Genomic DNA, 26,736 nt, shown 5'->3' with positions numbered 1-26,736 from the left:
GCAGCTCTGGATCGCAGATGCATTTGCAGGCCTGACACGTCAACACTCACGGACCAGGTCCTGCTCCCCAGCAAGCTGCATGCCTGGGGCTGGACCAGCAGGTTTTAACCAGTGGATTTGGAGAAGGAAAAAGTATTGTTGCAGATGCAGATAATCAGATACCGTGGGTCCTGGGGACGCCAAAGCAAGCCCTGTCACAGGCTGCCCTCCAAAACACCCAGCCCAACGCTTTTAAACAGCCTCCCTCCATCACGCTAATTTGTAGGGCCTCAAAACCACCACTCAGCAACGAATATTTATCAGAGCCCAAAGTGCACATTTGGCTTCGCAGAGTGAGACCTGGGGCTTCTTAAAGGATTAGCAGCCTCTGACAAATGCACTGTATGGGGACTGAAATCATATTTGAAACAATCCCCGCTCCCCCCAGGACAAGCTCTCTGCCTCAAGGCTGTAAGAATCAGTCTGGATCACCCGGCAGTAGGTTTCACACCAGCAGATGAGGTCCCCCAGCTCCTGGAAGGCTCTCTGGAAGACCCTTCCCAACCTTCTGCCCAGAAGACCCCCATGGTTCCTCTCGCAGTCGCCCTCCCAGCTGTGCTGGCAGATGTTACAGCCAGCCGCCACCCCCGCGTCACTCATGGTCCTAAATAAGCCCCATCCCAGGGCCGTCACCCTGCCCGCACACAGGGGCTCTGCCCGCTCAGGCCTTCCCAGTCTACAGCTGGAGCAACAGGCGATGCTGGCTGTCCTGTGGGGTGATGCCCAGGATCACTGCTCTGGTCCTCTCGCCATCTCTAAGTGCAATGGCTTAGGTGGGCTTTGGCCGTGAGTAACTTTGTCTCTTTCCTGCAGAGCAGAGGCACGTGCCACGGACCGTTGTGGCTTTGCACCTTTGCCCTGGCTGTCCTGCCCCAGGTCTCAGCCTCCATGTCTTGGAGCACGATGCTCCCCACACATGCAGAGGGCTGCAGCGAGCACGCGGGGCAGCAGCAGTGCTTTGCCGAGGGATCGTGGGGCTCACAAGAAAACAACTTCCTCCTGTGTGCTCTCCCCTACACCTTGCACGAGACGCCCTGCAGACACCGTGAACATCAACCTGCTATTTCTACTACCAGACTCCCCAGCTCGTGGCACTGCTCTGCCGAGCAGACAGGCTAGCGCAGCGGCTGTGGAGATCACCCCGAGCACTGGCAGGCTCATTCCCGCACGAGCAAGAAGCGCGCATCCAGGCCTGTGGAAGGAAAGGCAATTTCCTCCTTGGCCAGCTGCTTAGGTTTTGCCGGTGGCGTCAGACACTGAAGCCATGAGTGGGTCCCTAGACTATCTTTGACTACTCTTCCCTGCTTCATACACTACTCACAGGCTGGGACACGAAGCTGAAGGCTGCTCGCCAGGGCAGATGGCGTCAGGCTCATTCCCTTGCACACCAGGGCTGCTCTGCAGCAGTTCCCACACGATGGGTAAGTCCGCTCCGCAGAGGTGCATGAGCCTTGGCTTAAACACGAGCCCCAAGGACTTGTCTTCTCCCTCCAGGAGGGAAACAGTGAAAGGGTATCAGGCCTGAAGTGTAGCTGGTTGCTTGGGAATCAGAGGATGCCTCCAGTTGATGTCAACGGAGAAGGTTGATTTTTGATGGTTTGGTGGGCTCCTGGGATGAGCAGGATGATACAGAGGCTAAATAGAGGGAAACCACATCTAAATGAGACCATGAAAGAGAAAACATGGATCTACTTCACCTCCCAACTTGAGGGCAACACCGAGAACCAGTCCTGAGCCACGCACAGCACAGGCAAGCATGGAGGATCTGTCCCCATGGGGCAGACGTGGCGCGTGGGTTTGGGGGAGAGCCTCCCACCCAGCCTCACCACTGGGCAGAGCAGAACCAGACCATCGGGCATGGGAATGGGACTCACCCTGGAGGCGAGGGACATCGGTTGAAGTGGGACGGGCCACAGCCCTGCGGATACGGGCACCACACGAAATGGGAACAAGGACCTCTGTGGCTCACGCCTCGCTCCCTACAGAACCAGCGGGCGGGAGGGCTCGTACCCAGCTGGCTTCGAAGCACTCCAGCTCCAGCGAGCAAAGCACTGACAGAGCTGGACACAAACGCTCAGGTTTCCCCTCCTGGTTTTCCTGCTTTTCACTCACTGGTGGTTTTGGGGGGAAGTTCAGCTGCTCTCACAGATTTCTTGCTGGAAATTGTATTTCAGTGGGATATTTTTTTATTATTCTACACCCCTCCCCATGCAGGCACTCGTCAGCACGTGTCTCGGAACAGCTAGGAAACCGGGCAGAAGCTCTAGCAATTTTTCTACCGTGAGCATCCTGACATACACATGGGTATCCTTTGACCAAAAAGCTGCTTCAGCACCCAGACACCCCTTCCATGACATCAAGAAACCATTTTGTTTAATGAAATATCACATCACACCACAGGCACCCAGATGAAAAGAAGATCAGCAACAGAAACCAAGGTGATACTATAATTAACTTTTTCTTTTTATTTACACCACAAGAATAACAAGTTGTCATAATGTGGTACAAAATACTGGACTCCTAATAAAGTTGAAATTGAAGTTGGTACTGTCAGAGAAAAGACACCATTGGCCAGTAAAAAAAAAAAAAAAAGAAAAAAAAAGAAAAGAAAAAGAAAAAAAGATAGAAGAGAAAAGAAAAGAAAACAAAAAAAACCCAAACAAAAACAAGAATGAGAAAAATATTCCAACTCCACCAAGAAAAAGAAAGGACCATCAGAAAATTTAGCACAAAGAATGCTACCATCACTTAAAGTAGGGTCCATACAATAAGAGTGAAATTGTGTCTAAATTACAGCGTAAACCGGTAGCTGCTACCAATGGTGACGTCATACTGAGCATGTATAGGTATAAAGTAGAATATAATATAGTTACAACTTTTTGATACTACATATCTGTAATAAGCTCTTGGGTGAATAATGTTTCAACCCCTCCCCCCACTTTTATATATATATTATATATATAAGTTTGTCATCCTCATAAATTGGAAAATAGCGCCTCCACTATGGAGCACAGAAAAGTGTTAATTTATTTTCTTTCAATAGGATACTTTTTCATCAATATCAAAGACAAAGTGAAGATGAGCTGAGAACGAGCTCAACTTCATGACAATGAAGAAACACATTTTCCTTTTGATGTAAAGTCTCGTTTTAAACCACAGTGTTGCACAGTACACGACTGTTTAAAGTGAAACCTAGCAATAATACATCATGTAAAAGTAATTTTAAAAAAGTTAACACAGCTGTGCTGAAGAGTTAACTCTTTAAAGTCCTCATCATTCATCTCCTTTGAATTAATGACTACGTGTATTGACAAAAGGTTGCATCCAACCTCCCCACCCAGCTGAGAAATCAAACCAAAATACCAACCCAAGTTAAAAGGAAAAAAAAAATAAAAATGACACAGGCAGTTTACTTTGTGTGTTCTGCGTAGTTTCCCTAAAAACACTGTTTCCACATAAATACAATAAACTCTATTATTGGTAAGTCACAAGTGCTAGATAAACGTCTTTTTTTTTTTTTCTTCTTAAAATGAGAAATGTTTAAGTAGTCCTTTTTATTTACTCTTTAACAATAAAAAGCACGATTTCTTATTAAGTTCAGTAAGACGCAAAAAATGTTCCCACTCTCCTTCGTGTGTAGCTGTGTGGGTGCGTGCGTGGGTGCATGTGTGTGTGTGACAAGAACATCCCAACCTTTAGTCTCCGCAAATGCCACGAGAGGAAAAAAAAAAAAAAAACCAAAAAAAAACCAACCCAAAAAAACCCAAAACCACAATTTTTTTTTTTTTTTCATTTTCAAAGCTGCCAAGTTTGGCGTGCAAAATCTGTATACAATATAAAGACATGCCAACCTTACAGACCATGCAACCTCAAGGTGTAGGAAACTTAAAAAAATATATTCATATATATTTATATATATATTTATATATATCAATGCCCGTAAAAGACATGGGCCCAAAAAAGTTTACAAAAGGAAGAATGGAATGAATACATGACTGTGACTAATAAAAAAAGGAATGTTTTGTATTGAAAGTAAAAAAAAAAAAAACCAAAACAAACCCCAAAACACAAAACCAAAAACCAACAAAACCCCCCAATGATTACTTGTGTACTGCAAACTGGGCCTCGCTTCTCTGTAAAGAGGATTTAAAGATGCTCTTTTCTTTCCAAGCAGGTACAAAGGATGCCCTGGGCAGCACCGTGCTGGGATGCAGGAGCATCCTGGGCTCCCACTCCGCTGGCACAGCCGCCCTATGGCAAAGTCATCTGAAATGAAGAAGCTAACGGCTCAAAAGGTGAAAAAAACCCGGTGAGCCTCAAAACGAGGGCTCTTCCCCCCCTCTCCATGCCTGCACCGGCCCCGAAGAGCATCCCCACCCTGCCCGGGGAGCAGGCGCCGCTGCAAGACAAATCCGTATCGCCGGGAGTTTGGAGGAGACGAGCTCTAACATCTCAGGAAAAATCTTTCCATCCCTGGCAAAAAGCTGAGCGAAACGACGGAAAGAAATGAAGGTGGCATCCTGACAAGCTCCTCCGATTTTTAGAAAGAAACCAGCTCAGCACGGCCAGCCGGCGGCTCTCAGGAACGCAAAAAGAAAAGAAAAAGCTTTGCCACGACCGAGAGGAGAAATACACAAATCCTCCAGCGAAGAGCTGACAACAGAATCGATCGTGTAAACATGGTTACTGCCCACAGCGTGTACACGGCAAAAGGAAGATTTAAAAGTCAGTCACCAGACTCGGCAGCCAGATTAATTTTAGATCACAGCAGCAAAGTGGTCAGTTGAAAAAAAACAAACCGCAACATCCCCAGGTACGTCGTGTTTTTACACGGTAAGATTATTTTTAGAACATGCTGAGGATGGTCCTACATGACCAAAGCTATTCAGAATTTTAGCACGTACTTGGGTTTGCAAAACTCAAATACAGTAGTGTCTGGTTTTTAAATTGCATTATAAACCAAGGAATAAAACAAAAGCCTCTTGCATTTGCTCATACATTTGATTATGCTTCAAATTCCTCCCGCAAGCGAGTCCTGAATGGAATGAAAACGGCTGCTTCGAGAACTGGAAAAAAAATAAGTTACTGGAAGCGACCCCGTCAGTCGTCATCGTAACAGAATAAAATAATAATAATTAAAAAAAAAAAAAAAAAGAAGAGCTACCCTTGGTTGTTCAGACGAGGGGTGTGTGCTATCCTACAGTGCTGTAAGAAGGCACGTGTGTCAATCCGGTCTCCTCTAAGCTGCTCCATCTCCTCGCGGCAGGGCTTTGCTGCTCCTCCGACCCGCCGCTTGCAGGAGGCGACAGCCGAGGCTGGCACAGGGCAGCCACCTCCTCGCAGGGGGGACAAACGCCTTTGGGAAAAGTTCTCCAACCCTACCAGCGCCGGGAAGAAGAAGAGGAGAGAAAGAGAGAGAGAGAGAAAGAGGACGGGGGGAGGTGTGCGTGCATGTCTGCGTGTCCGTCTGTCCGGCGGAGAGAAAATGCCAGCTGTCCCACGAGTGTCCCACAAGCCTTCCCAAGGGCAAGGGGCTACCGAAGCCCCCTGTGAGCCTCGCCACGATCCGCGCGGAGGACAAAGACATCGCCCATTGGAATACTACTACGTCGAAGGTACGAAAACTCCTTATTTTCTTTACACAGCTACTATAACAGAACTGAGGAAATATACAGTCGGCGGTATCATTATACAAAAGAGCCCATCGCATTCCCTCCTCCTCGATAAAACGCACCCTTTCTGAAAAATAAACTCTGACAATCTGCCACAGTTCCTTACGCCTGCAGAAAGCTGCTCACTGTACAAAAACACTTAAGAAAAAAGGAAAAAAATTAAAAAAAAAAAAAAAAAAAGGAAAACAATGTACAAGCCAGAAAAGTGGGAGGAAAAAAGGTTGTTTAGACGCTATTGCCATTCAGAAACAAAACCTGCCAAATAGAAAATAAATGTCAGAGTCACACAAACAAGGCTTCTTTAGGGTTTTGTGAAATATCAATATAAAAATTAACAGCAAATTCATAGTCTTTGCTATAAAAAACTTTTTTTTTTTTGTTTGTTAGAAAAGGATCACAACTAAAAACCTTAAATTAAAATACAAATGTTTAGGGTAGTTGCCCAGTGGCTAACGTGTTGGCTTTCTGAAAAACTTTCCAACCTGTCATCTGAAAGTCCTCAAGTTTCAACCTGGATCCTTTTCCAAAAGCACCTTTTACGTTCCAATTCACAAATCTGTCCCTAGGGAGCTTCCAATGGCTACTGTTATAGTATGCATTTATTACATATATTTTTCTATAAATGCATCATAAATATTTTTATCAATAATTCATAGGAATCCGGTTTCTAAGCTTGGAATACATTTGGAATATACATTATACACATATATATATTTATACCTAACAATTTAAGCAATATCTCATGCTAGTTGCTTTTAATAAAAAGCATTCCAGTCTTAAACCTGCATTTGTGTCTAATACATGCTTCAACAACCAAATTGATAAGTTCAATTACTAGATAATGTAGAAGAGAGAAAACATTTGAAAATTTGTTTTTAAAAATGGTTGAATTTCAAAGACCCAACAGTATTTGCCACTTTCCTGGCAACTACCTTAATTTTTTTTTTCTTTTTTTTTTTTTTCCTTTGAAACAGCAATGAAAGAAAACAAAACAAATCCAAACTTGTAGACAGTTTTTGGAGACGCTCTGCTCAGCTGATGCCTGCTTCCCACCATCATGCCAGCACAAGCCAAAAAGTCTTCCTTCCTGATGGCAGTTCTCGGCTTTCCCAACCAGAGGAAAAATATTCACGAACTGCTGTGTTCTTTGTGTGGTTTTTTTTTGTTTGTTTGTGGTTTTTTTTTTGTTTTGTTTTGTTTTTTACTTAAGGCATTGTTCCTCAAACTTCAGAAAATCCAGCTGCACCAAATCCATCAATTAAAAAAAAAGGCACAAACTCATCTTCAGATGGCTTTGGAGACAATAAAGCCGACTCCATCTGGGCTACCGTTTCCCCCCTTCTTTTTCCCTTTCCTTTAGATGTAAGATGAGTCCCTCTATCCCTGTCCCTCCCCATTAAAAATACACCATCTCCCATTGTTCTGGTTTCGACAAGAATGTCGTTGACTCACAGGCAGGCAAGAGCCATTTAAAAAATCCAAGAAATGAAACTACAAGATGGGTCGAGTGGTTCAAGCGGAGATTGCTGAATTGTGGGTAATCAAATTGTAAGCACCAGTTTTACGTTAAGGTTTGTTCATTTTATTTTCATATGTGTTGTTGAACCTTCGATTTTTTTTTTTTTTTTTTTTTGGCAACTCTGCCGAAGACTTCACGGGCGTTGTTCCCCTTTCCGCTCCCAGTGAGGACCAGAGGAAGAGTGCCCAGCATGTCAGTCCTTTACTGCTCTTCACCGGCATTTTTCTTTTTCAGCAAATATATACTGTAGACGCATATAGATATGGAGAGATTTTGTTTTCGGTTGCTTTGTTTTACACCTGGTTGTCCTTCCGTATTCTGGAAAAAACCGTGACAGGACGCAGGAGTAACAAGAGAAAGCTTCTTGGCAGAGCTTCAAGACAAAGACGAACAAACAGGAGAACTCCAGCTCGACGGTGAATGCTACAGGGGAGGTTCCTCTTCCATGGGTTCATCATCAGGTCTGAGCGGTTTCACAGCCAGGTAGGATGGGAAGGGAGGCAAGAAAGAAATGAGGGTTGAGCACGGCAGAGCTGGACAATTAGTGGTGCTAAGTCTCACGCCTTGCATTCCCATCACCTTCCCACCCACGCAGCTGTGCTCACCCGGAATTAAAACTTGCCACCGAGAATGGCTTTTAAGACAATATGGTTTTGCTTGCGCGATGTGAACATTTTTTTGCAGCAAAACCTATTTCCTATTGTGGTCCAAACCCATGCTCAGCTCTGGCTGGAGCAGAAGGGTCTGGCACCGTGTGCACCGTACTAAGGTCACACAGAGATCTCGTGGCACTGGTGTTCTGCAGCCCATGAGGTCTTTAGAGAACCCATGCAGGGCAGGAGATGTGGGGAAGGCACGTGCAATGGTTAAAAGGATAGGATTAAGCTAGAAGGCTGCCCACCGTGTCTCCCCCTGCCTGGGCAGACTCCGAGACGCGACGATAAATGGGAAGCAAAGCGACTCACCTCTTCTCAGCTGGCTTCACGCCCACTGACAGAGATGCCATGGCTGTTACAGTCTCTGCCTCCTCGTTCTCGCACTTCTGAGCCTCAACCAGGGAGTATCCCACCGTGGAAGCGTAACGCTGGAGTGAATGCCAGTACTTGCCTGGGGCAGAGGTGAGAAGAGAGGCAGTCAGGACACCCGCACCGCCACAGGTCCAGCCCCACGCAGACAGCTGGAGAACTGCCTGGGGAACACTCCTCACGCCTCTGCAAAATGCAACCTCGATCCACGCTCACTCTCGCTTCAAGGACCACCCTGAGGTGCCAGGAAGCTGCGGGTGGAAGCGGGTTCCTGCGAATGTGTGCCAAGGGAGCCCTGGCAAGGCCCGAGCGATCCCTGTGAGCTGTGACCATGCTACTGTACTAACAGAGGAGCTGCTAATGCTGCTGTCTTAAAAAAACAGATTTTAAATCCAAAAGGTATTGAGAGCATTGACAGACATGCACCCACACATCCCTTAAGGACACCTAGGATGTCAAAGCTGGGCTGCATTGCTGTCTGGCAACGAAAGACACTCTCCTTCGGCTAGGGAAGGCAGGCAGGAGGTGGAAACTGGATCTGCAAAAGGACAAAGGCACAAGGAGTGCTGGAGGTGAGGATCCAAGCTGCACAGAGGTGCACAGCATCCCTCTGCCTTTATGAAAGGGGCGGCTTAGGTGCTCTAAAAAACCCTTGATGTTTCTTTTTCACTTTAAAACCCTCAGAAACTTTTACACCTAAGGAAAAATACGTGACGGGGAAGGACGTAGCCCAGATTTGAACTGGACACCTGCATTCAGTTGCTAACTCCAACGTTCTTTTTGTGGGCAAATCATCTCAGACTAAAGAAATCGAAGTTGTATTTAATTTTTACGTCAGCAGTCTGCCAACATTTCTGACTGTAGAGCACAGGGAAGGCTTCAGAGGGAGAGAATAAAGGACGTTCCCTTGGCCACCAGGCAGGACACACCAAATTTACTGGTCACCCAAGAAGCCACAGCAAAGCCGGAAAGCAAGAACCCATACAGTGAGGCCAGCCGATGGGGAAGAGGGACTTGTTTTCAAACATCTTCACTTCTCCTGTGCTATGCAGCAGATCTGAGGATCTTAGTCAAAGCCCCTTTTAATTTGCTGAGCTCATTTTAAGGGAAAAGATACATTCATTGGCTGGCTCAAGGTGCTGCTGAGGTGCCCCATCGGTGCTAAGCACTCACTCTGCAGAGCAGCTTCTGGAAATGGAATTGTAATTTCTAAAGACACCTGGCATTTTTCATGGGGAAAAAAAATAATAAAAAAAAAAAATCCTTTGCTGTCTATTAAGTTCTGTTTTTGCCATATAAAAGGGAGATTAGCCCCCCTCCAAGTTTTAGACCACAGGAAGATGACAGGACGTAGCAGTGGGATCCCCATGTTACTCAGGCTCTTTCGCGCCGTTCCCCAAAAATATCCCTAGGAAAGCTTCAACTACATGTTTTTAACCTCCCCAGCTAAATAAACCTAGAATATTAGCAACTTTATGCAATGCTGTTTAACTTTCATGCCTATCCATTCTTCATTAATGGGTGCCACAACACCCAACGAGACAAGTTACTCAGAGATCCTTGAATGCTTTTGAAGAGGTAAGAGCACACTCTAAGCACAGGACGGCCTGTCCTGTCCTTTACGGAGATTTTAGAGGTTTTAATACTAATTCCTCCTGAAGTGCTAAAGTATTTCCCTGAATCAACTGCTCCCCGTGCATCACTCGATCCTCTTCTGCACGCACAGTAAGACCAGCTTGTGGCTGCACAAATCCAGTTCATGATTCACAAATGAGGACAAGGGAACATGGAGTTGCCAAGATGATGGAGAAGTCAAATGGGTGCCCCACGGGGCAACCCGACAGGGAACCAGCTGCGTGAATGGGGCTGTACTCACTGTGTATCTCAATCACTTTCTCCATTGAATGCACCGCATTAGCGTTTGCTCGCTGCTGGAAAACCTTTTCTGGAAGAGGATCAAGCTGGAAAGAAAGAGGAACACCGAAGAAATGTTATCTCAAGTTAGAGACCAGGCATTAAGAGCAATTTAGCAAAGGGCTCTGCCGTATCAAGCCTCGATTCCATTCCCTTTGTTCCTGTTTTCCACCTTTAGTTAAACATCCAAATACACAGACCTCCTAAGTGCCCTTGTGATACTCGGTGCAGCCTCCTCCGCACACAAAACGCTGCAGCTCCGCTGGGCTTAGCAGCCGTGCAGCACAGGGGCTGCTCCTAAAGAACTTGCTGCAGCCACTGATTGGACCGTACAAAGAGGCACTATTACACAGACCCGAAAAATAAGGCTGCTTTTACGACAGATCTTTATAAACTATTTCTCAGATCTACCTTTTTGCAAAGTTTTCACTCTTAAAACAACAAAAAAGTGCAAATACAAGGGACTTAAAACAGCCACACTTCTGGTTTTCCTCTAAAGAAATAAAAGGGGTAGCTTTTTAATTCTGCTGAATACCTAATCCAGCATATTTATTAACTCTTAACTGAAAAAATCTGTACCCTAGGAGTAAACAGCCTAATTTTCATGCAGAGAAAACACAAAACACTGCTTTAAAGCCACACTCAGCGTGACTATAACTGCAGTCACCGTCAATGCCTCTTACCAGCTGCTGGGTTAGTTTTGCCGGGGCAGAGCAGCATTAGATCTGTAAGTTAATCCTTAAAAAAACTGCCTTGAAGTTACTGGTAAAGGCTCATAATTAGGTATTCAAATTTAGGCTTTTTGATGCTGGCTTCTTCCCTTTGCTCTTTGTACAAAACCGTGACATCTTTACACAAAAAAGAACATGGTGCTGGTATTGAGAATTTAAGTTTAAAGATGACAGAGAAGGAGTCCCGAAAATGTTCAGTGCACACGCACATAACAGGCAGGTATCGTTCTGGGCTTGGCTGCTTTGATGCTCTAAATGCAAACAGCAGGTAGATGACTTCTGTTTGCTGTGAGCCACACACCACCCTCCCAACGGCAGCGCTGCCTTTGCTACCGACTGTTCACAACAATACAATATCAAAGCACTAAGAACAATTTACCTAAAAAGGAACATGGGACAACAAGCGTATCTTCATTTGGCTACACAGGGATGAATTAGGAAATGCCACTTTAAAGAAGCTCCTCTAAGTCCTGCTCCAGTTACACCAGAGCAAAGCTCTGCAGCATGGATCTACCTGTAAAAGCCTGGATACGAAACCTGCGTGGGCAGTACGATGCTGATGGAGCTGCCTTGCAGGACTGTACTAGCCAAGGGCTGGTTTGGATGCAGTCCCCACTGGCAAACCCACACTGCTGCCAGCACAGAGCACTCCAGCCCACGGCTGTGAAATAAGCTGTCCCAGCAAGGGGAGGTGGTTTTCCCACCGGAGCTACGTCTCCATCAGAGATTTCGGCCATCCCAGCTGTATCAGGCAGGGAACACACATCTCTGCTGACCAAGCGGTGCTGGCTCACAGCGGTAGCGTAGATCACTGAGACCATGCTTTGATCAGCACAGCTGTTTTAAATAAAGAAATAAAAGTGCTCCTAAACTAATAGTGCTTTAGAGCAAAAAGCTTCTGCACACTTTGAGACTCACTATACAGAAAACTAACATCCAAACTAGGTGCACATATCACTTTGCTTTGGGGTGCAAGTTCTCCTGCCACCCAGGAGAAGAGTTGCCCTTGCAGTCTGCAGTCAGGAGGTTACAAAACCACCAGGGGATCCAGTTCACCTTTACATTGGCACAGACAAATGCACTATGGCGACCGACTGGCAACAGCTCCAGAGCTCCCTGCAGCAACGAAGGACATCACTTTTCCCATTCTGCAGGCATGAAAGTGCTCTGGCAGCCAGGGCAGGGGAAAGAAGTGAGAATGAGAAAAGGAGGAGAGCAAGAGAATGCTGTCTCCTCGCTTGACAGCATTTCCTCCTGCTTTCTAGAAGATATTTTCCTCTCATCTGCTAGAAAGCTCAGCCTGTATCCACCCCAGCCCCAGCAGCCTTTGGTCAGTACAGAAGAAGAGAAATTAGATCAACACCCTGAAAAACCACATCCTTCTCACAGTGTTTTTTACGCTGCTGTGGGTGCCATGGAGCAGCAAGCCAGGGCTCTATCTGGTGGCAGAAAACATCAGTAAAGACAACGAGCCTCAAACATCCTCCTCCATCAAGACCGTGGGGGGTGCATCCCAGGCACAGTCTGTTCTGCAGGGGAAGCATGCGTGTTCTTTCCCGGAGGAAAGCTGCTAACAGCACTGCTGGAGGGTTTAGTTTTTACTTGCTTTCCTTTAAAAAATAAACTCAAGGAGAGGAGAACGCCTTCTTCGACTGGGTTACTCTTCTCACCCTGAGATGACCATCCTCTGAAAAGCTAGAACTGTGCCCTTTGCTGTTTACGAAGTTGTTAAACCTTTTATTGTTGCAGCTATGATAGTTGCTTCAATTCCCACTGGACGAGAAGCCTGAGCTCAAATAAAACTAACCCACAGCTATAATTAGTTTGTTGTGGGTTTTTTTTCCCCATTTTTTTTCATTCTCAGGAAGAGCCAGCAAAGACCTCACAACACATTCATGGGGCTCCTGCCCTCCTTCGGAAACAGCAGCAGCACAGTAACACTGCACAGGCATGGCTCCAGCAGCAGGCAGGAGTCAGGGTGGCCTCCCTCCGTGGCACCAGCATGCCTCCCAGGAAAGGAGCTGGATCTGCAGCACAGAACTTCCAATTTATTAAAAAAAAAAAAAACAACAACAACAATTATAATAAAAAATGATGAAACATTATAAAAAGGTCATCCAGCGGAAGGAGATGGGGTTATTTGCTTTCAGCAGATGACTCTGGGGAGGATACTGGTTTCCTCTGGCACAACAGGAGTCTCTGGTAGGTCAGGATGCCTCAGTAGAGCAGCTCTACTTGGTTCACGTGCATGGCCAACGGCTTGGATTAGACTCACAAGAGCTCAAGACATCTCAAAACCAACTACATACTCAAGAAAAAACGTTCCACAGATCTGATGCTCTCCAAGCCCATCTTTTTTCCTTTCTTTCCCTCTTGCTGCCCCTGGTTCTCCAACTAAGAACATGAATTTGTCACAAACCTCCAAGGTTGGGTATCCAAAACAAGAGATGTCCACAGCTGTTAATTGTCTCTGAAAATAGCAGTCAAGGTCCAACCAGGGATATTCCCCAGAAAAGAAGCAGACACAGTTTAACAGTTAAAAAAAATATATATAAAAAAAAAAATAAACGGCAAAGTTTAACTGCAACTTCTGTTCAAAGCCAAGAGAAGCTGCAGCCAAGAGATCTGCTCTTGCGACCACATGGCAACCATTCCATAGGTACTTTGTGAGGACTAGAAATTGCTCCATTCCAGATTTAATAATTATGGATTGCACTTTTTATAAATACTCCACTCTAAAAATAATTCTAGTCCAAATTGGCTTCTGTACGACATTAAGTGAAGGCAAAAGCAATTCCTGGACAAATCTTTTAAGTAAGAGCTTTCTAATGCCTCTCGGCTGATACTGATATAAAGCATGCAACATCAGGCGGCCCGGCCACACGTGTGAATTGTTTCCATTGCATGCTCCTCCTCCCGAAATAACACTCACAGACAACAGCCTCACCCATTGCTCTCCTGGAAAAAGAAGAAAATATCTCTGGGCTTTAGGCAAAGGTTTTAAGCACCTGCTTATTATCACCTTCTTGTTTATGCAGGATGTCCAGAGTCTGACACTGGACACATCTCCGCTACCTGGGCCTGAAAAACGACAAAGCATTTGTAGCAGCAACAGGCAGCACTGCGAGTGCTTCCGAGCTCCAGGACCACGTCCCCCAGCACGTGCCTCCCATCTCTCTCCCCACCGTTAGCAGCTCCCATGATACAGGAGCTCCACACCCTGGTCCAGGCATGGTGCTAACACTACTGATGCTCCAGTGCTTGAACAGCTGCATTGCTCCCTGGGAAGAGACAGTTCACAAACACCATTTACCACGGGGCAGAAGCTGGTTTGAAGGGTAAAGGCTGGTGATGCCCATGATGGAGTGAGCAATTCTGCACGGCTGCTGCCTCCTCGGCCCTCCAGCGCTGCTGGCACACTGCTCTCAGAGGCTGCTTTGAGTCCTTTTAGAACACACTTTGGGTAATATGTGAGAGGAACGGGGCTTACTGGTCTAAATTACGACCAGCAGATCTTCCCTGCGTTATGCCCATCTTTGATTTTTCAACTGAAGTTGTGTTAGTTTTGCACAACTAAAGTTGTAACTAAAGCAATATACGTACACTTTCAAGCGACTTTGCCTGGTGCTAACTCATTTCACATTAAAATAATCTGCTGCAAAGCTAAAGCTCTGTTTTAATTTCCTGGACAGTTGGGAACAAGCCGGCTCTTGCCTTTGCCGAACGCGCTTTCCGAAGGGGGAGTTTTGATCTCCACCGGTGAACGCAGACGCTTTGGGGACTGGCACCGTTCCCCTCATTTCCTACCATTTCCCCGTGTAACTCCAGCACTGCTCTTCAGCCAGCAAACCTCCCCACAGCCCGTCGCCGGCCGCAGCTGGCTGTCCATGTGCACGCATGCGAAATCGTCTAACACACTGTATATCAAACTTCATCAAAGGGTTGTGGGACAAAGCAACAGCAGTTCCCTCCAACTTCCTTGCATTAAAAAGATTTTATAAAAGACCTTGATAAAACTAGTGTTTCCTGCTTTTTGATGTGCGGGTAAGTCAGGGAACATTACCATGATATCTGCGCAGCCTTATAGCCCACCTAGGAAAAGCGAGAACAGGTCCATCTTTAAGTATTTTAAAAGTGCCTTATAACTGTCCTGATACACTGATTAAAAAAAAAAAAAAAGTTTGGTGGTTTTTTTTTGTTTTTTTTTTACCTTTAAGGATCAATATTCATTCTGCTAAATGAAACCACTCAGGCAGTTGACAACATCCAAGCTATCGTGAGTGCTGAGATCTCCCCAAGGCCTCGCACTTCCAAACACGTTTGTGGCTTGGATCAAGTGCTAATTTATTGCACACAGATTTTCACACCACATTGCAGTCACCCGCCCGCATCGTAGGGGCACGTTAAGCAAGAGGAATGACATCCTTCACACGTTATTTCCTCTGTCTCCCCTTCAAAGCCCATCCTGCCACCAGGACCAGCTGCACCCCAAGGTGGATGGAGCTAGAGGGATTGTCTGTGGTGACACCAGTGCCATCAGCTGTCAGTTTGAGATGGGTGCTACAATAAAAACTCCGTTGCTTCCCAGGCTGAGGTAGCAGCTGGCTACCTGTGTTTTTGGCTGTCCCAAGGGCTGAGCACAGGCTGGCGTGTTGGCTCAGTTACCCGTGCTGAGAGCCTTATCGGAACTGCCCGGCCAAGCACAAGGAGCAGATGCTCTCTGGATGCTTGGAGATGGGATGCTGGATGATTGAAGCAGATACTTTTGATGAATCCCAGCTGTTTTATCTCTTGGACTGGTTAGTGAGGTTTCCCCAGGCACTGTTGCCCTTCATGTGGAGTATGGATACTACAGGACAGAGTACTCCTACGACTGGAGGTCAAACATAGCTGATCTGCGCCTCCACACAGATCCAAGCTCCCTGTTCCAACTTCCCAGAGCTGAGAAAGTCTGATGGGTCACTGAACTGCAACCATAAAGTCAGAGCAAGTCTGCTCAGGGCGGGTCACCATCGTCCCCCAAAGTCAGCTCCCACTGGAGCCAGAGCCAGAGCTGAAACGCTGCTTGGCTGCTCCTCTCTGTGGTGCTGCACCCTCAGGTGTTGACTATCTGTCCTCCCTCAGCTCCTGCCCCAAGAGTGTCTTCCGCAAAGAGCGGTGATGAGAGAGCCTGTTTGTGCTTTCCAAGGCAGGTGAAAGCTTCAGAAGGAACCTCCTCCTTCTACCATCTGACAGGTCTGCCTTCAGAGGTCATCTCTGCAGCCTCGTCCTGTCCTGTTACTCTTACCGCGGCCTTTTGAGATTTGCTCGTTTCCACAAGGTACTGAGGGCAATCTCTTAATTAAAGCGACAACCTAAACCAATTCAAACACACTACCCAAGCCGTTAATGCTGTCCGAGGTTTCACAGCCACCTCCAACTTCCAATTGCTGTGGCTGCTTCCCCAAGGCTGAAATTTTTAGCTACAGGGATTTTTAGCTTAAGGGATCACACTACACTGCTGTTTTAATTCAGGCTATCAATCCTCAATGATTGCTTTGAACAGCTCCAGAGCCCCTGCTCTACCAGAACGCCCACAGCAGATACCAAGTGGGGACTGTGCCTGCAGCCGCAGGCTGAGCAAGCAGCCAGGTGGAAAATGGATGCGAGGCACTTTTGCAGTCTACCGTGCCCATCCAAGACAACCATTTGGACTTACGTGGAGAACAGGTGTCCAAAAGTGACGAATGAACCAGAAGGAGGGAGGCTTGACCCAAACTAACCAGTTACTCATACTCAAAAGCCCAGAGATTATACAGAAAATACGCTTCTTGAACAGAAGCATATGCAAAGGTACAGGCACAGCAGAAGCAAAAGAGCCCGAGTCTGAGATTTCGCTGCAGATAACCGATTTCTATATTTCATTGCTGCCATGTTTCTGCAGTACACGACCCTGAACTCTCCAAGCCCGAAGACATGTCAACAGCCACCACTCTAGACCTTCTAATCATCAATCACATTTGAAGAAAGGTAGGTGTGAGCTGCTCATTTGGTGCCGGCTGCAGCGGGTGCTGATAGCCAGGCTGCATCAGGGAGGATGGGCACAGGGAATTAACATCATTTCCTCCTTAATTCCACTGACATTAAAAGTATGGCGGGGTGGGGGGTGCGAGGTAGAAAAGCTAAAGTATCTAGAGTTTCCTCTGCAGGAAAATACCCCTCCCTAAAATCCAAACCCTAGATTTCCTGGGTGTACTTCTCTGTCTGGCTCTTATCTTGCAGTCACACACCCTGGCCTTTCCAGCCAACTTCTGTGATGCAGCTGAGGCTTTTCCAACACAGCAACGTGCAGGAGACAGAGAATGTAACATCGAGGAAAAAATACAATTGACACCAACGTCAAGCAAGCTGCCCAGCACGGCAGGCACAGGCTGTAGTGCTAGAGAGGGGCTCGCCAAAGAGAGGGGAAGGCTTGGACAACACCTTCAGAAAGAAATGAGACTAACCAGTTATTTTCTGAAGAGCACAAAACAAATTATATGGGTAAAGAATAAACCCCAAATCCAATTCTTACTTATTTCAATCCTTATAATATAGATTGCCAAACACAGGTAGCTTTTAAACAAATAAAGCATCCACTCTTTACATCAACGTATGTCAAAAGGACCCAAAACAATGACAAAAACTTGGCGGATTGACTGTTTTGGAGGATCAGATGCCCAGATTCCAGGGGGGTGGAGGTCATGGCCCCTGGTTTTGCCTGTCTCCGTACCTCGTTTCCCAGCAAAGCAGAAACACACGCTTCCGAGGCATCGCAAATGGCAGTCAGGTCATGGCCTCCTTCAAGGGCCAGGACGACGCGACCCCCAGCCAGGCCCATCAGCTGCTTCGTCAGGTACCCGAAGCCTGTAAGGAGGGAAAAGAGGAAATGCAGGAGAAGGGCAAAGGTTGCGGCTGGAATCAGGCTCCTGGCGAAGGATCAAAGAATTATAGAAAGGAATTACATCATATTAAAAAACCACAAGGGATTTGAAAGGACTCAATGTGTAATATAAGCCAGGTTGGATTTTAATACGCTCGCTGCAGAATTCCAGCCACGCTTCCCCGCTGGACCGGCTAAGCCATGTGCACCGCAGGACGGATCCGTATCTCCCCCACGAGCACTACGCTGCAGTTTATCCCAGGTGAGAGGCACCACCATCCTCCCTACCACCCCTCAGCACCCTGAATTAAATACAGCAGCAAATATCTAATTAGAAGGAAGGAAAGGGGATGGAAGGAGGCAGCTTTTTGCCCTGCTTCGGAAGATGCCGAGTCAGAGCAGTCATGGGGGAGGCACGGGGAAGGGAGGAAGAGAAGGGGAAATCTGTAAAATTGCTGCCGGTGCTTTCAGTTGCGATAGCAGCATCGCAGTGCCCCAGAGATATCTGACATCTAGTTCTTAACAGACATTTCTTCCCGTATATAATATGCTATAAAAATTCCTGGGGCACGCGGGACTTTGATCATATGACACACAATACATTTCTACCCTTTAAACAAAACAGAACCAAGCTGAGAGGATTTAAAAAACGTGTCCTCAAAGCAACCTTCCCCCTCAAATAAAAAGATAAATAATAAAAAAAATCCAAACAAAAGAAAATCTAGGGCATTTCTACCCTCTGTCCACACTCCCTGCTTTCTGTTTTGCAGTGACCCCCGCGAATGCCTTTGCAAATTGGCAAATTAACAGTCAGATAAAAAGATTCATGGCTGACCCCATAACCATTTTGTGAGAGCAGCAGAGCATGGGAAACTCAACAAGCAGGTAAACAAGACCTTCTCATTACAAAGTGTTTCTGGATATCTTAAATAACTTGTCTCTTGTAAATCTATTTCACTTTATTCTATTATAAAGTTTATAGGTTCAGCTACCTTACAAGGTTCTGAAGTTCACTGTAGAGAGTAAGTTTCCTGGCTGAAAGAAACTCTTAAAAAATAATAATAAAATCTCTTTGCAAGAGAAACTGTCTTCTCAATGGACTTGAACGAAACAGTGCCAGATAAACCCAGCATAACTAAGGGCAGGAGGGAGGGAATTTCAGTGCATCTCCTGGGCAATGCAAAACATCACGGATCCAAAGCAAAAAGGAGCTTTTTGTGGGCCTGTATAATTGCTTCAAAGGTGGAAAACAAAACTACTCGGCTCGATTTTTTCATAAGGTATCCTGACGGAAGAAATGGACTTCTGCTACCGTTCAGAGCAAGGTATACTGCTTACATCTGGCATTGCCTCTTTCTGCAATTTTGCATTAAAATAAGTGTAACACTAATTCAGCAGCTGTCTTCTGCAGAGATGTGACTACAAACAGTATCTAATTTATTTGCACTCAAAAGTGAAATATGCAACACTTCAAGGAAATGAAGGCTTCAGCCCGACGAAAATATATATGGTACAGTGACAGAACACATGAATATTCAACAAAAAAGGCTGAAAAGTTTGCCATTGAAATGAAAGATCTGAAGACAGACCCCAAAACGTTAAAAGCTGCAAATACTGCACTGTAGTCCCCAGGACAGCAGCAATTCACACCAGTTTTGGATCGCTGCTCTTGTAAATCCACAACTTACATTTTGCTGATAGATTATATCCTCCAAGGGGTGTGGGATGGCCTTCCACCGCATCGAAACCAGATGACACCAGCACAACATCTGGGGCAAATTCATTGGCAATGGGCATTACTACCGTTCTGCAACAAAAATTTAACAATGGCAGACACGTTACTTTGGCTCTTGAACAAATGTAGGAACACTTAAACCATCTTGAGCAAGCCCGTTATAAAACCTGGTACTATTACTCCATGGTAGTGAAGCCCATCTCCTATTTTCTAACAAGGTGAGAGCCTGGCAGACAGAACGCCTTGTAACGCCACACGGTACAGTTCTGAAGTTTATCTCATGTTAGTTTTTTCAGTGAGGTATATTATTTCCTCCATCAACAGCCGCACGTTTTGACTAGGGAAATAACTTGTCACATGCAGCATTTCCCACTTGTGATCATATCTCGCTATACGTACAGGGCATGAGGGCATAAGCAGAAAATAAGGGGGCATCTGGCACAGGCTGCAAAATCACCTGGGAAACCTCTCTGATGGCAGCTTTGGTTTGTGGCACTCCTTTGAAATGCCTTCTTTAGCCTTTGCAGCATCTGCAAAGCTATTAATTTTTTTTCCTTGCTGCACTTTTCATTTACCATAATGAAAGGCTGAGGATGTCACATGGGGCAAAAAGCTTTAATATGCAAATATCCCACCAAAATACACCTCTCCAAACTCTGGTTCCCCATCCTCTAACATTTTGTTCACTAAAATTGGACTGAATTGCTTAGCATCCATAAACTATTATCTATTTAGGCTGTTTTTTAATTAAACAAGAGGTCTGTGTCTATGGTTTCTCAGCAACAGGCCTTTTCCCATCGATCTACTCAATTTCTGTTCAAACCCACACAAGTTGCAAACATCCCATTTCCCACATCAAGATGCCATGTAAACAAAACTGGAAAGTTGAGCAGAGAGCAAGTAGTTGCTTCTTCATCTAACAGCTCCAGCACAAACATGGCAGAACTGAAATTACAGCAAGGAAAATAAGTCCCAGCAACGGAGCTTCTTAATAATTACAATGCAGACATCCCCAGTCTTTTCTCATTAAGAAAGCCCGTTGCACGCGCTCTTGGATGAACACCTCGTGCCTCCAGTTCACGCTGGGGTACCCACGTGCATGGGGCTTGGAAGTTGTTTTGCTTTTTTCAGTTGGGCACTGATAACTGCAGGAAATGGTAGAAAAGCAACAAGGCGCACAGAGGGCTGTAAATCTCCATGTCAAGGCTCTTTATACAGAGTAATGTTTTCCAAGTTACGCTCCTTTGTTCTTTTTCATTATTAATGTACCCACCGAATCTTCGAAGTATCCCTGGGCAACCTGACCAGTGCCGTCCCTTGCTGGTACCAAAGACAACAGTATTTCCCCACTTCCCCATCCTAGGAAAAGCTAAAGGTTAATGTTCTAAAACATGAATTGCAGTTATTCATAAACCAAAAGCACGAACCTGTAAATATCTTTGCATACACGAGAACTTCACTTTTATTGAGTATAGTCGTTATGTGATGCTCCGAAAAACAAAAAGAGCCCAGAAAGGTCTGTTTAGTGCTGAGATTGCTCAAGATTGCTATCAAGACACCCATAAAAATTCGCATTTCTTGCTACAACGATGTTAAACAGCCACAAGACATCTGCTAGTGTCAGCAACTTGTATTAGCCCCAACACCGATCTGAGCTCATGCCATTTTGCATTCCGCAGAGTTCATTTTTTAACGGAGCATTAACATCTACCAGGCAATGAGCTGCTTCCAGTACTGGTCAAACCATCACCGAGCAGGCAGCCAGGGACACCCAGCACATCTCTGGTCAAGGCTCTCAGACACCATGTAGTCCAAAAACCAAAAGCCTTCTAGTTTTAATTTTCTGCCAACTAATTGCCATAGTAACCTAACAGCCTCCTGCAATCTTCCTTCCTGCCAGTCTCTGCACACAGACACAGAAACCTATGCAAAAAGGATCTTTTTTCTTCTAATTCTAATAAACCCCGAAAGAGGAATTTTAATTTTTTCCTCAATCGACATGATTGCCGTATACGTTTTGTCCTCAGGGAGATGATTACATAAGGAAGACAAAATAGCACAGTTTCTGCTGATGACTTTACAGTCGACAAAAATCTGTTTAGTGAAACCCACAGACTTTTAAAGTAGAAACCACCTCCTTCACAAAGGACTAAAGCAGCAGTTTCGATGCAAGTGCACGTGGCAGAGTTTGTTTGTTTTTTTTTTTCCTGAGCTTTGAAGTACTGCTGAGCTCTTTAATTTCTAACCAAACGAAAACCTGCTAAAATCATCAGATTTTTCTTTCTTTCACCCAAAGTTACGGTACCACAGGAGCTGCTAGCACCTCTGTTGATGCGCGGGATCACCATAAATTGGTTGCAAACCCAAACCTGCACCCCTAAGCTGCGGGCATGGTCTGTCAGCACCGAGCAACCCACGCAGCCCCAAAACGATTTCTTGGCTGCGGGACAACTCACCCGCTGATGCCCCAGCAGGACCACAGTGGGGGCAGCCGGCCAGCAGCACGATGGTGCTGGCGGTGCCCAGCTGAAGGTCCCTGCGTGGTGACAGCGGTTCAAATATACCCTCTAGTGGCACAGCCAACACAGGCAGCACCGAGAGCTAGCCGTGAAGCCTGGCTGTAGAAATTTTACAGGAGAAAAAGCAGCAGTTGCGGGTTAAAAGTAAATCGATTGGTATTGGACGACAGAAGAAATAATTTTGAGGATGTCCAGAATTCTCTCTGGGGCAGGATGGGGTGACCTTGCAGCCACAGCCAGTTATCCCAGCAAGTATCTTCAACTCTGAGCAATTATTAGTGGTGCTCTGGATGCACAGTACATTTCTTATCAGAGTTTTAAGAAACATTGCCGGTCCCCTGGTTTCCCTCCAAGAGGAGCCAGGAAGATAGACAGAGAGTCTATGCCCAGGGGATAGGTGTTGCACGCCCAGCCTGGACAGAGGCTGCCGGGGAGCCACGGGTGTTCAGGGGCAGCCAGCAGAGAAGTGCAAGATGACAGGGTGTCAGAATAACTAAGCTAATGATGCTTTCGGTACCTTGACTATCACAAACTCATCCGAACACGACAGCACTCAAATCCAGATTGAACCCTTTCCTTTACCCAGGACTCCTACCCAAACTCTCAAGGGCTGCTATAGCTTCTGAATTTTTCCCAATTCCAGTATTACACCAGTACTCCAAAGCTGCAGTCCCAGCTCTATTTGATGCTCTCCAAGAATAGCTATATCTTTGGACATAAAACTTGACCCAGGATGGCCGAAGTCTTCCTGCCTCTCAGCACTCCCTCATTTTTCCTTTTTAATAAAAAAAAAAACCAAAAAACACACCACAAAAACAACTCAAAAACGCAATGCAAAACACTCGTATGTGAAAATTTAAGAGCCAGGCAAATGAACCATTTTGAAATGATGTATTTCTGAGATTTTCTCTGTAAGCAGCGTTTCAGGCACATCTAAGCCAGTTTTTTAGTCTTTAATTTTTCTTTGTGCACAGATGAAAACAGCCCCTTCGCTCAGATCCATCACAATAAAGGTAAGTCCTCAAAAGCAAACAACAATTAAACTGCAAACAATCCTATGGCTTTGTCCTGGTGATGATACTATAAAAAAGCCAGAAATTCAAATTACTATCAAGCAGATGAGCAGTTTTGTCTGGAACTGGGTCTTTTTACAGCCACCTTAGCCATTAGTTGAGTTAATTCACTGAGGAATGAAAAGTGTTTCTAACACTGAATATTCAATAAAGCTGTGCTGAATCTTTTTAAAACACAGGGCTTACCTTTAAATTTCCTAAATTTTAGTGGGCTGTTTTGCTTGCTTAAAATAAATTAAAACCTTTCATTTGACTCTGGTTACAGCTAAGCTGAACAGCTATGCATTAGTTAAAACTGATGGCTGCAAACAGTAAAAATTACCCATCGTATTCTGCAATCATTTGTGGAAAGAAAAAAAAACAACCCCAAAACAAATTTATATCTATTTTCCAGAAGACTCAAAAATTTTTAGTCTTACTAGCCAATTCACCAATTAAACGCCTAATAAATGACAGGCAGATTAAACAATCCTACAAGAGGATTTTTTTTTTTTTTTAATGCTCAGTTGCAGCAAGCAAATTGCTGAAACTTAGAAGGCTGAGCACTTTTTTCAGAGACTCTTTCCCCACTGTTGGTGATATATATATACCCCCACATATAAAGATATATATATATAAAAAATATATATTACATATATAAAAGAATCCCAAAATGTTATCTGCTGCTCCTAATGCTAATCAGCCGCCTGAAGACTCCGGTCTTTGTTTCTCCAAGCAGCCATCTCCACGGTCATTTACTATGTCAAAAGGGATTAGGAGTTTGAGGATGAAATCAGCGTTGGGAGAGCATGAAATCTAAAATACAGAAACAACCGTTCCAGGCAAAATATCTTCCCCCCCGCACCTTCCCTCTTACTCACTCCTGCAACGGTTTATGGATCGAAGGAAAAAAACAAAATCCCCCCAACATTGGCTCCCGAACTCATTTAACGCTTTCTGAGAAAGGCAGGAGGAGGGACCTTTCAAATACAGTCCTGGCTTTTGCTTCTGGTTTAGGTGTTTTAAATAAAAATAAAACTAACATGGAAACAAGCTGTATATGGAATTAGAATGGTGAAAGAGACCTCAGCGTAGGGGAAAAAAATTGTATGAGACAACACAACTGTTGGAATCATCAGGAAAACTTTCTTAGAGTAAATTCAGAGGAAAACTCCTGTGGATAATACAAATTTCACTAAGTAATTGTTGTTCTCACGTAATAAGGAAATAGCCGCAGTCTTTGCATTTTTTCTGGAGGACTCTTACCGGGTTTGCACACTCTGCTTTTGAAAATGTCATGAGGATTTATAGAAGCAAACATGATTTCTGCTTGTATAACAAGTTAGGGAACAACAGACCCTGGTAAAAAAAACCCCAAAAAACACAACCTGAATTTTACAACTGTTTGTTTCTATAACTACGGAATAACAGCGATGAATACCAATAACATTTTGATGAGTTAAGGACTTTTAAAATTATATGCCCTGCATTTTTCACATTAGAGTTTAATACACTTCTGCCTAATCTGTGAAATCTGTATTGCCCACATACTTTGGCGGTGAGTTCAGCCGTGGGACCTTCGCCCAGCGAACGGTCAGCTAAATTATAATGTCATGCTGTCTCGGGCAGGCAAAGCTGCTGCTACGATGGGGTGGAGGAGCGCCAAGCTCGCAGCAACTCCCCAGATCCCTTCTGCACATCTTATTAGTGACTGGGGTGACTCCACCCTGTGCCCCCCCCAACACAGCGATCATGATATCACCCCAACCTCGAGACGGGGCAGCCGGTGATTTCAACCCTCGGTTATGAAGACAACAAGCGACAAAGTGCACGGCAAGGCTGCTCTCTGCTTCGCATTTTTAACTCTTGTTCTCACTTGTGAAATGGCTTGGCGGTATTAACAAACATTAACAAGTCCGGCTATCCCGTCCGACCCAGCGCCGTGCTGCAAGCAAGGGAAAGCCAATATTCATAGAAGAAATTCTCAGTAGAAAAATAATCGATGCGAGTTACTCTCCTTCCTTCAGAAAGAGTAAAAGGACACTGAAACAGGTTTTCAGCGTGGGGATGATAGGTTTCATTGGGATTTATTTATTCACTCATCAGAAGACTAACTTAGGATGACAATTATCTGTTATTATTTCATTGGAGCGCATGCTTTTATCAAATCCATACACCAGCTCATGCTGAAACAGAACAAACAAACCAAAAAAGCAAAGCGTGTTGCTTATTTTTCCTCCCCTTGTTTTATGTAGAAAGAGGGCTTTCTTCCCTAAAAGCAGACAAGCAAGGGAAGAGTTAAGGCTTAAAAAAAAAAAAAAGAAGAAAAAGTATATCAGTATCTTTGCCTAGCTCAAAGGATTTCCACTGATTCCTCCACAGACTTCAAAGCCTCACAGTTTGGCATTTGGACTGGTTTGAATTAAAGCTCAGTTCTCCACTGTGAGTTTCCAAGTTCATGGTGAAAATGCCTGCTGCTTCTGGAGTTCATTATGGCCAATTTTCTTATCTTTTCTTCATCTTAGGTTTGATCCCCAGCAAATGCAACGTGGCATTCGATGGGGTGGAATAACAAGGTGCTGCCTTGAAGGCATGCATTGTCTCAAGGGGCTAACGCAAGAAAAGAATTAAAAAAAACGATATATGACCCATTCCCTTCACTTTCTAACTCTCAGGGGACTATAAATTGCAAACTTCAAAGCATTATTTTACATTAAAATCAATAGAAAGATTCAGGGGGAAAAAATGTTTTTCAAAGAAGCTGGTTAAGATTTAAAAAGGTCACTTGATAATGTATTATCATGACCAAACTTGGCATAAGATTAAAAAAAAGCTTCCAATTTAACTTACTGACTGAAGGTGTGCACATGGGGCAGACTACGGGAGGTGCTACCTAGGAGGACTAGTCACACCATCCCTCGGCTTCCCAAAACCCTGCCGAAATAAGGGCTTGTGACTAGCTCCAAAGTATGTTCCCCAAATAGCGGCAATCTCCGGGCAAAAAAGACACCAGTGCCTATTAAGGAATGGCTGGCAAAGGCCTTACTGTGCAGACTGAGCAATTTTCCAGGAGCCTTGTAACTCAATTAATATTTAATAGTAAGTATATCACTCTATCATGAGCTACAGGTTCTCTTTATAATGAAGAGATCAGTCTTGTTGACTGCTGGGATAAACAGACTTCCCCTTTGGAGGGAAGTGCTGCTTTCCTGTAACAGGAATAAAACAGCGAGACAAATGACAGTTATTTGACTCGATGTTATTTTAAATTGTATACATTCTTTGAAGGCTTTTTAATGGCAGGCTGAAGAGGAAAAGCTCTTTTTGCTCAGTATAACCGAATACAAATACGCGCACAGGGAAGAACAGAAAATAACGCTCCCAGATTTAATGCTCTTCCATGAAGGTGATATTCCATCTGCGTGTCGCCAGAAATTCGCATCCTGGGTTTTGGCAAGTGTGTGTCTCCCTGAATTTATGCGGGTTGGTTGCCAGAAGCGCGCTAAATCTGGTTTGAGGACAGAAAGCCACTTCAATCCATAATTGTTAAAAAAGATGCCAGCTGGAGAGAAAGGATGGATCCCTGGCATGGGGGAGGCAGGGGAGGGAACAGGACAGTCTCTAAGAAA

The 26,736-nt window shown here is 45.0% G+C and overlaps 1 protein-coding gene and 1 pseudogene across 14 annotated transcripts in view; both read right to left on the bottom strand.

Moving 5' to 3' along the window:
• Positions 1–2,412: 2,412 nt before the first annotated feature.
• Positions 2,413–3,822, bottom strand: LOC101924574 (uncharacterized; annotated as a pseudogene).
• The window catches only part of HDAC4 (histone deacetylase 4), a 267,150-nt gene continuing 242,892 nt past the window's right edge, over positions 2,479–26,736 (bottom strand). For all 14 annotated transcript variants that reach the window (XM_055811564.1, XM_055811560.1, XM_055811563.1 and 11 more), the window contains 5 exons: positions 19,490–19,608; positions 17,652–17,785; positions 10,132–10,216; positions 8,196–8,337; positions 2,479–7,693 (listed from right to left, as the gene is read on the bottom strand). In XM_055811564.1, coding sequence (XP_055667539.1) covers positions 7,654–7,693; positions 8,196–8,337; positions 10,132–10,216; positions 17,652–17,785; positions 19,490–19,608 — 520 coding nt within the window. In that variant the 3' untranslated portion in view covers positions 2,479–7,653. The remainder of the gene's footprint in view (positions 7,694–8,195; positions 8,338–10,131; positions 10,217–17,651; positions 17,786–19,489; positions 19,609–26,736) is intronic.

This window comes from Falco peregrinus, chromosome 8 (genome assembly GCF_023634155.1).
Source record: "Falco peregrinus isolate bFalPer1 chromosome 8, bFalPer1.pri, whole genome shotgun sequence".
Lineage (NCBI taxonomy): Eukaryota > Metazoa > Chordata > Aves > Falconiformes > Falconidae > Falco > Falco peregrinus.
Note: the sequence above shows the minus strand (reverse complement) of the source record. Positions and strands in the feature narration are given on the sequence as shown.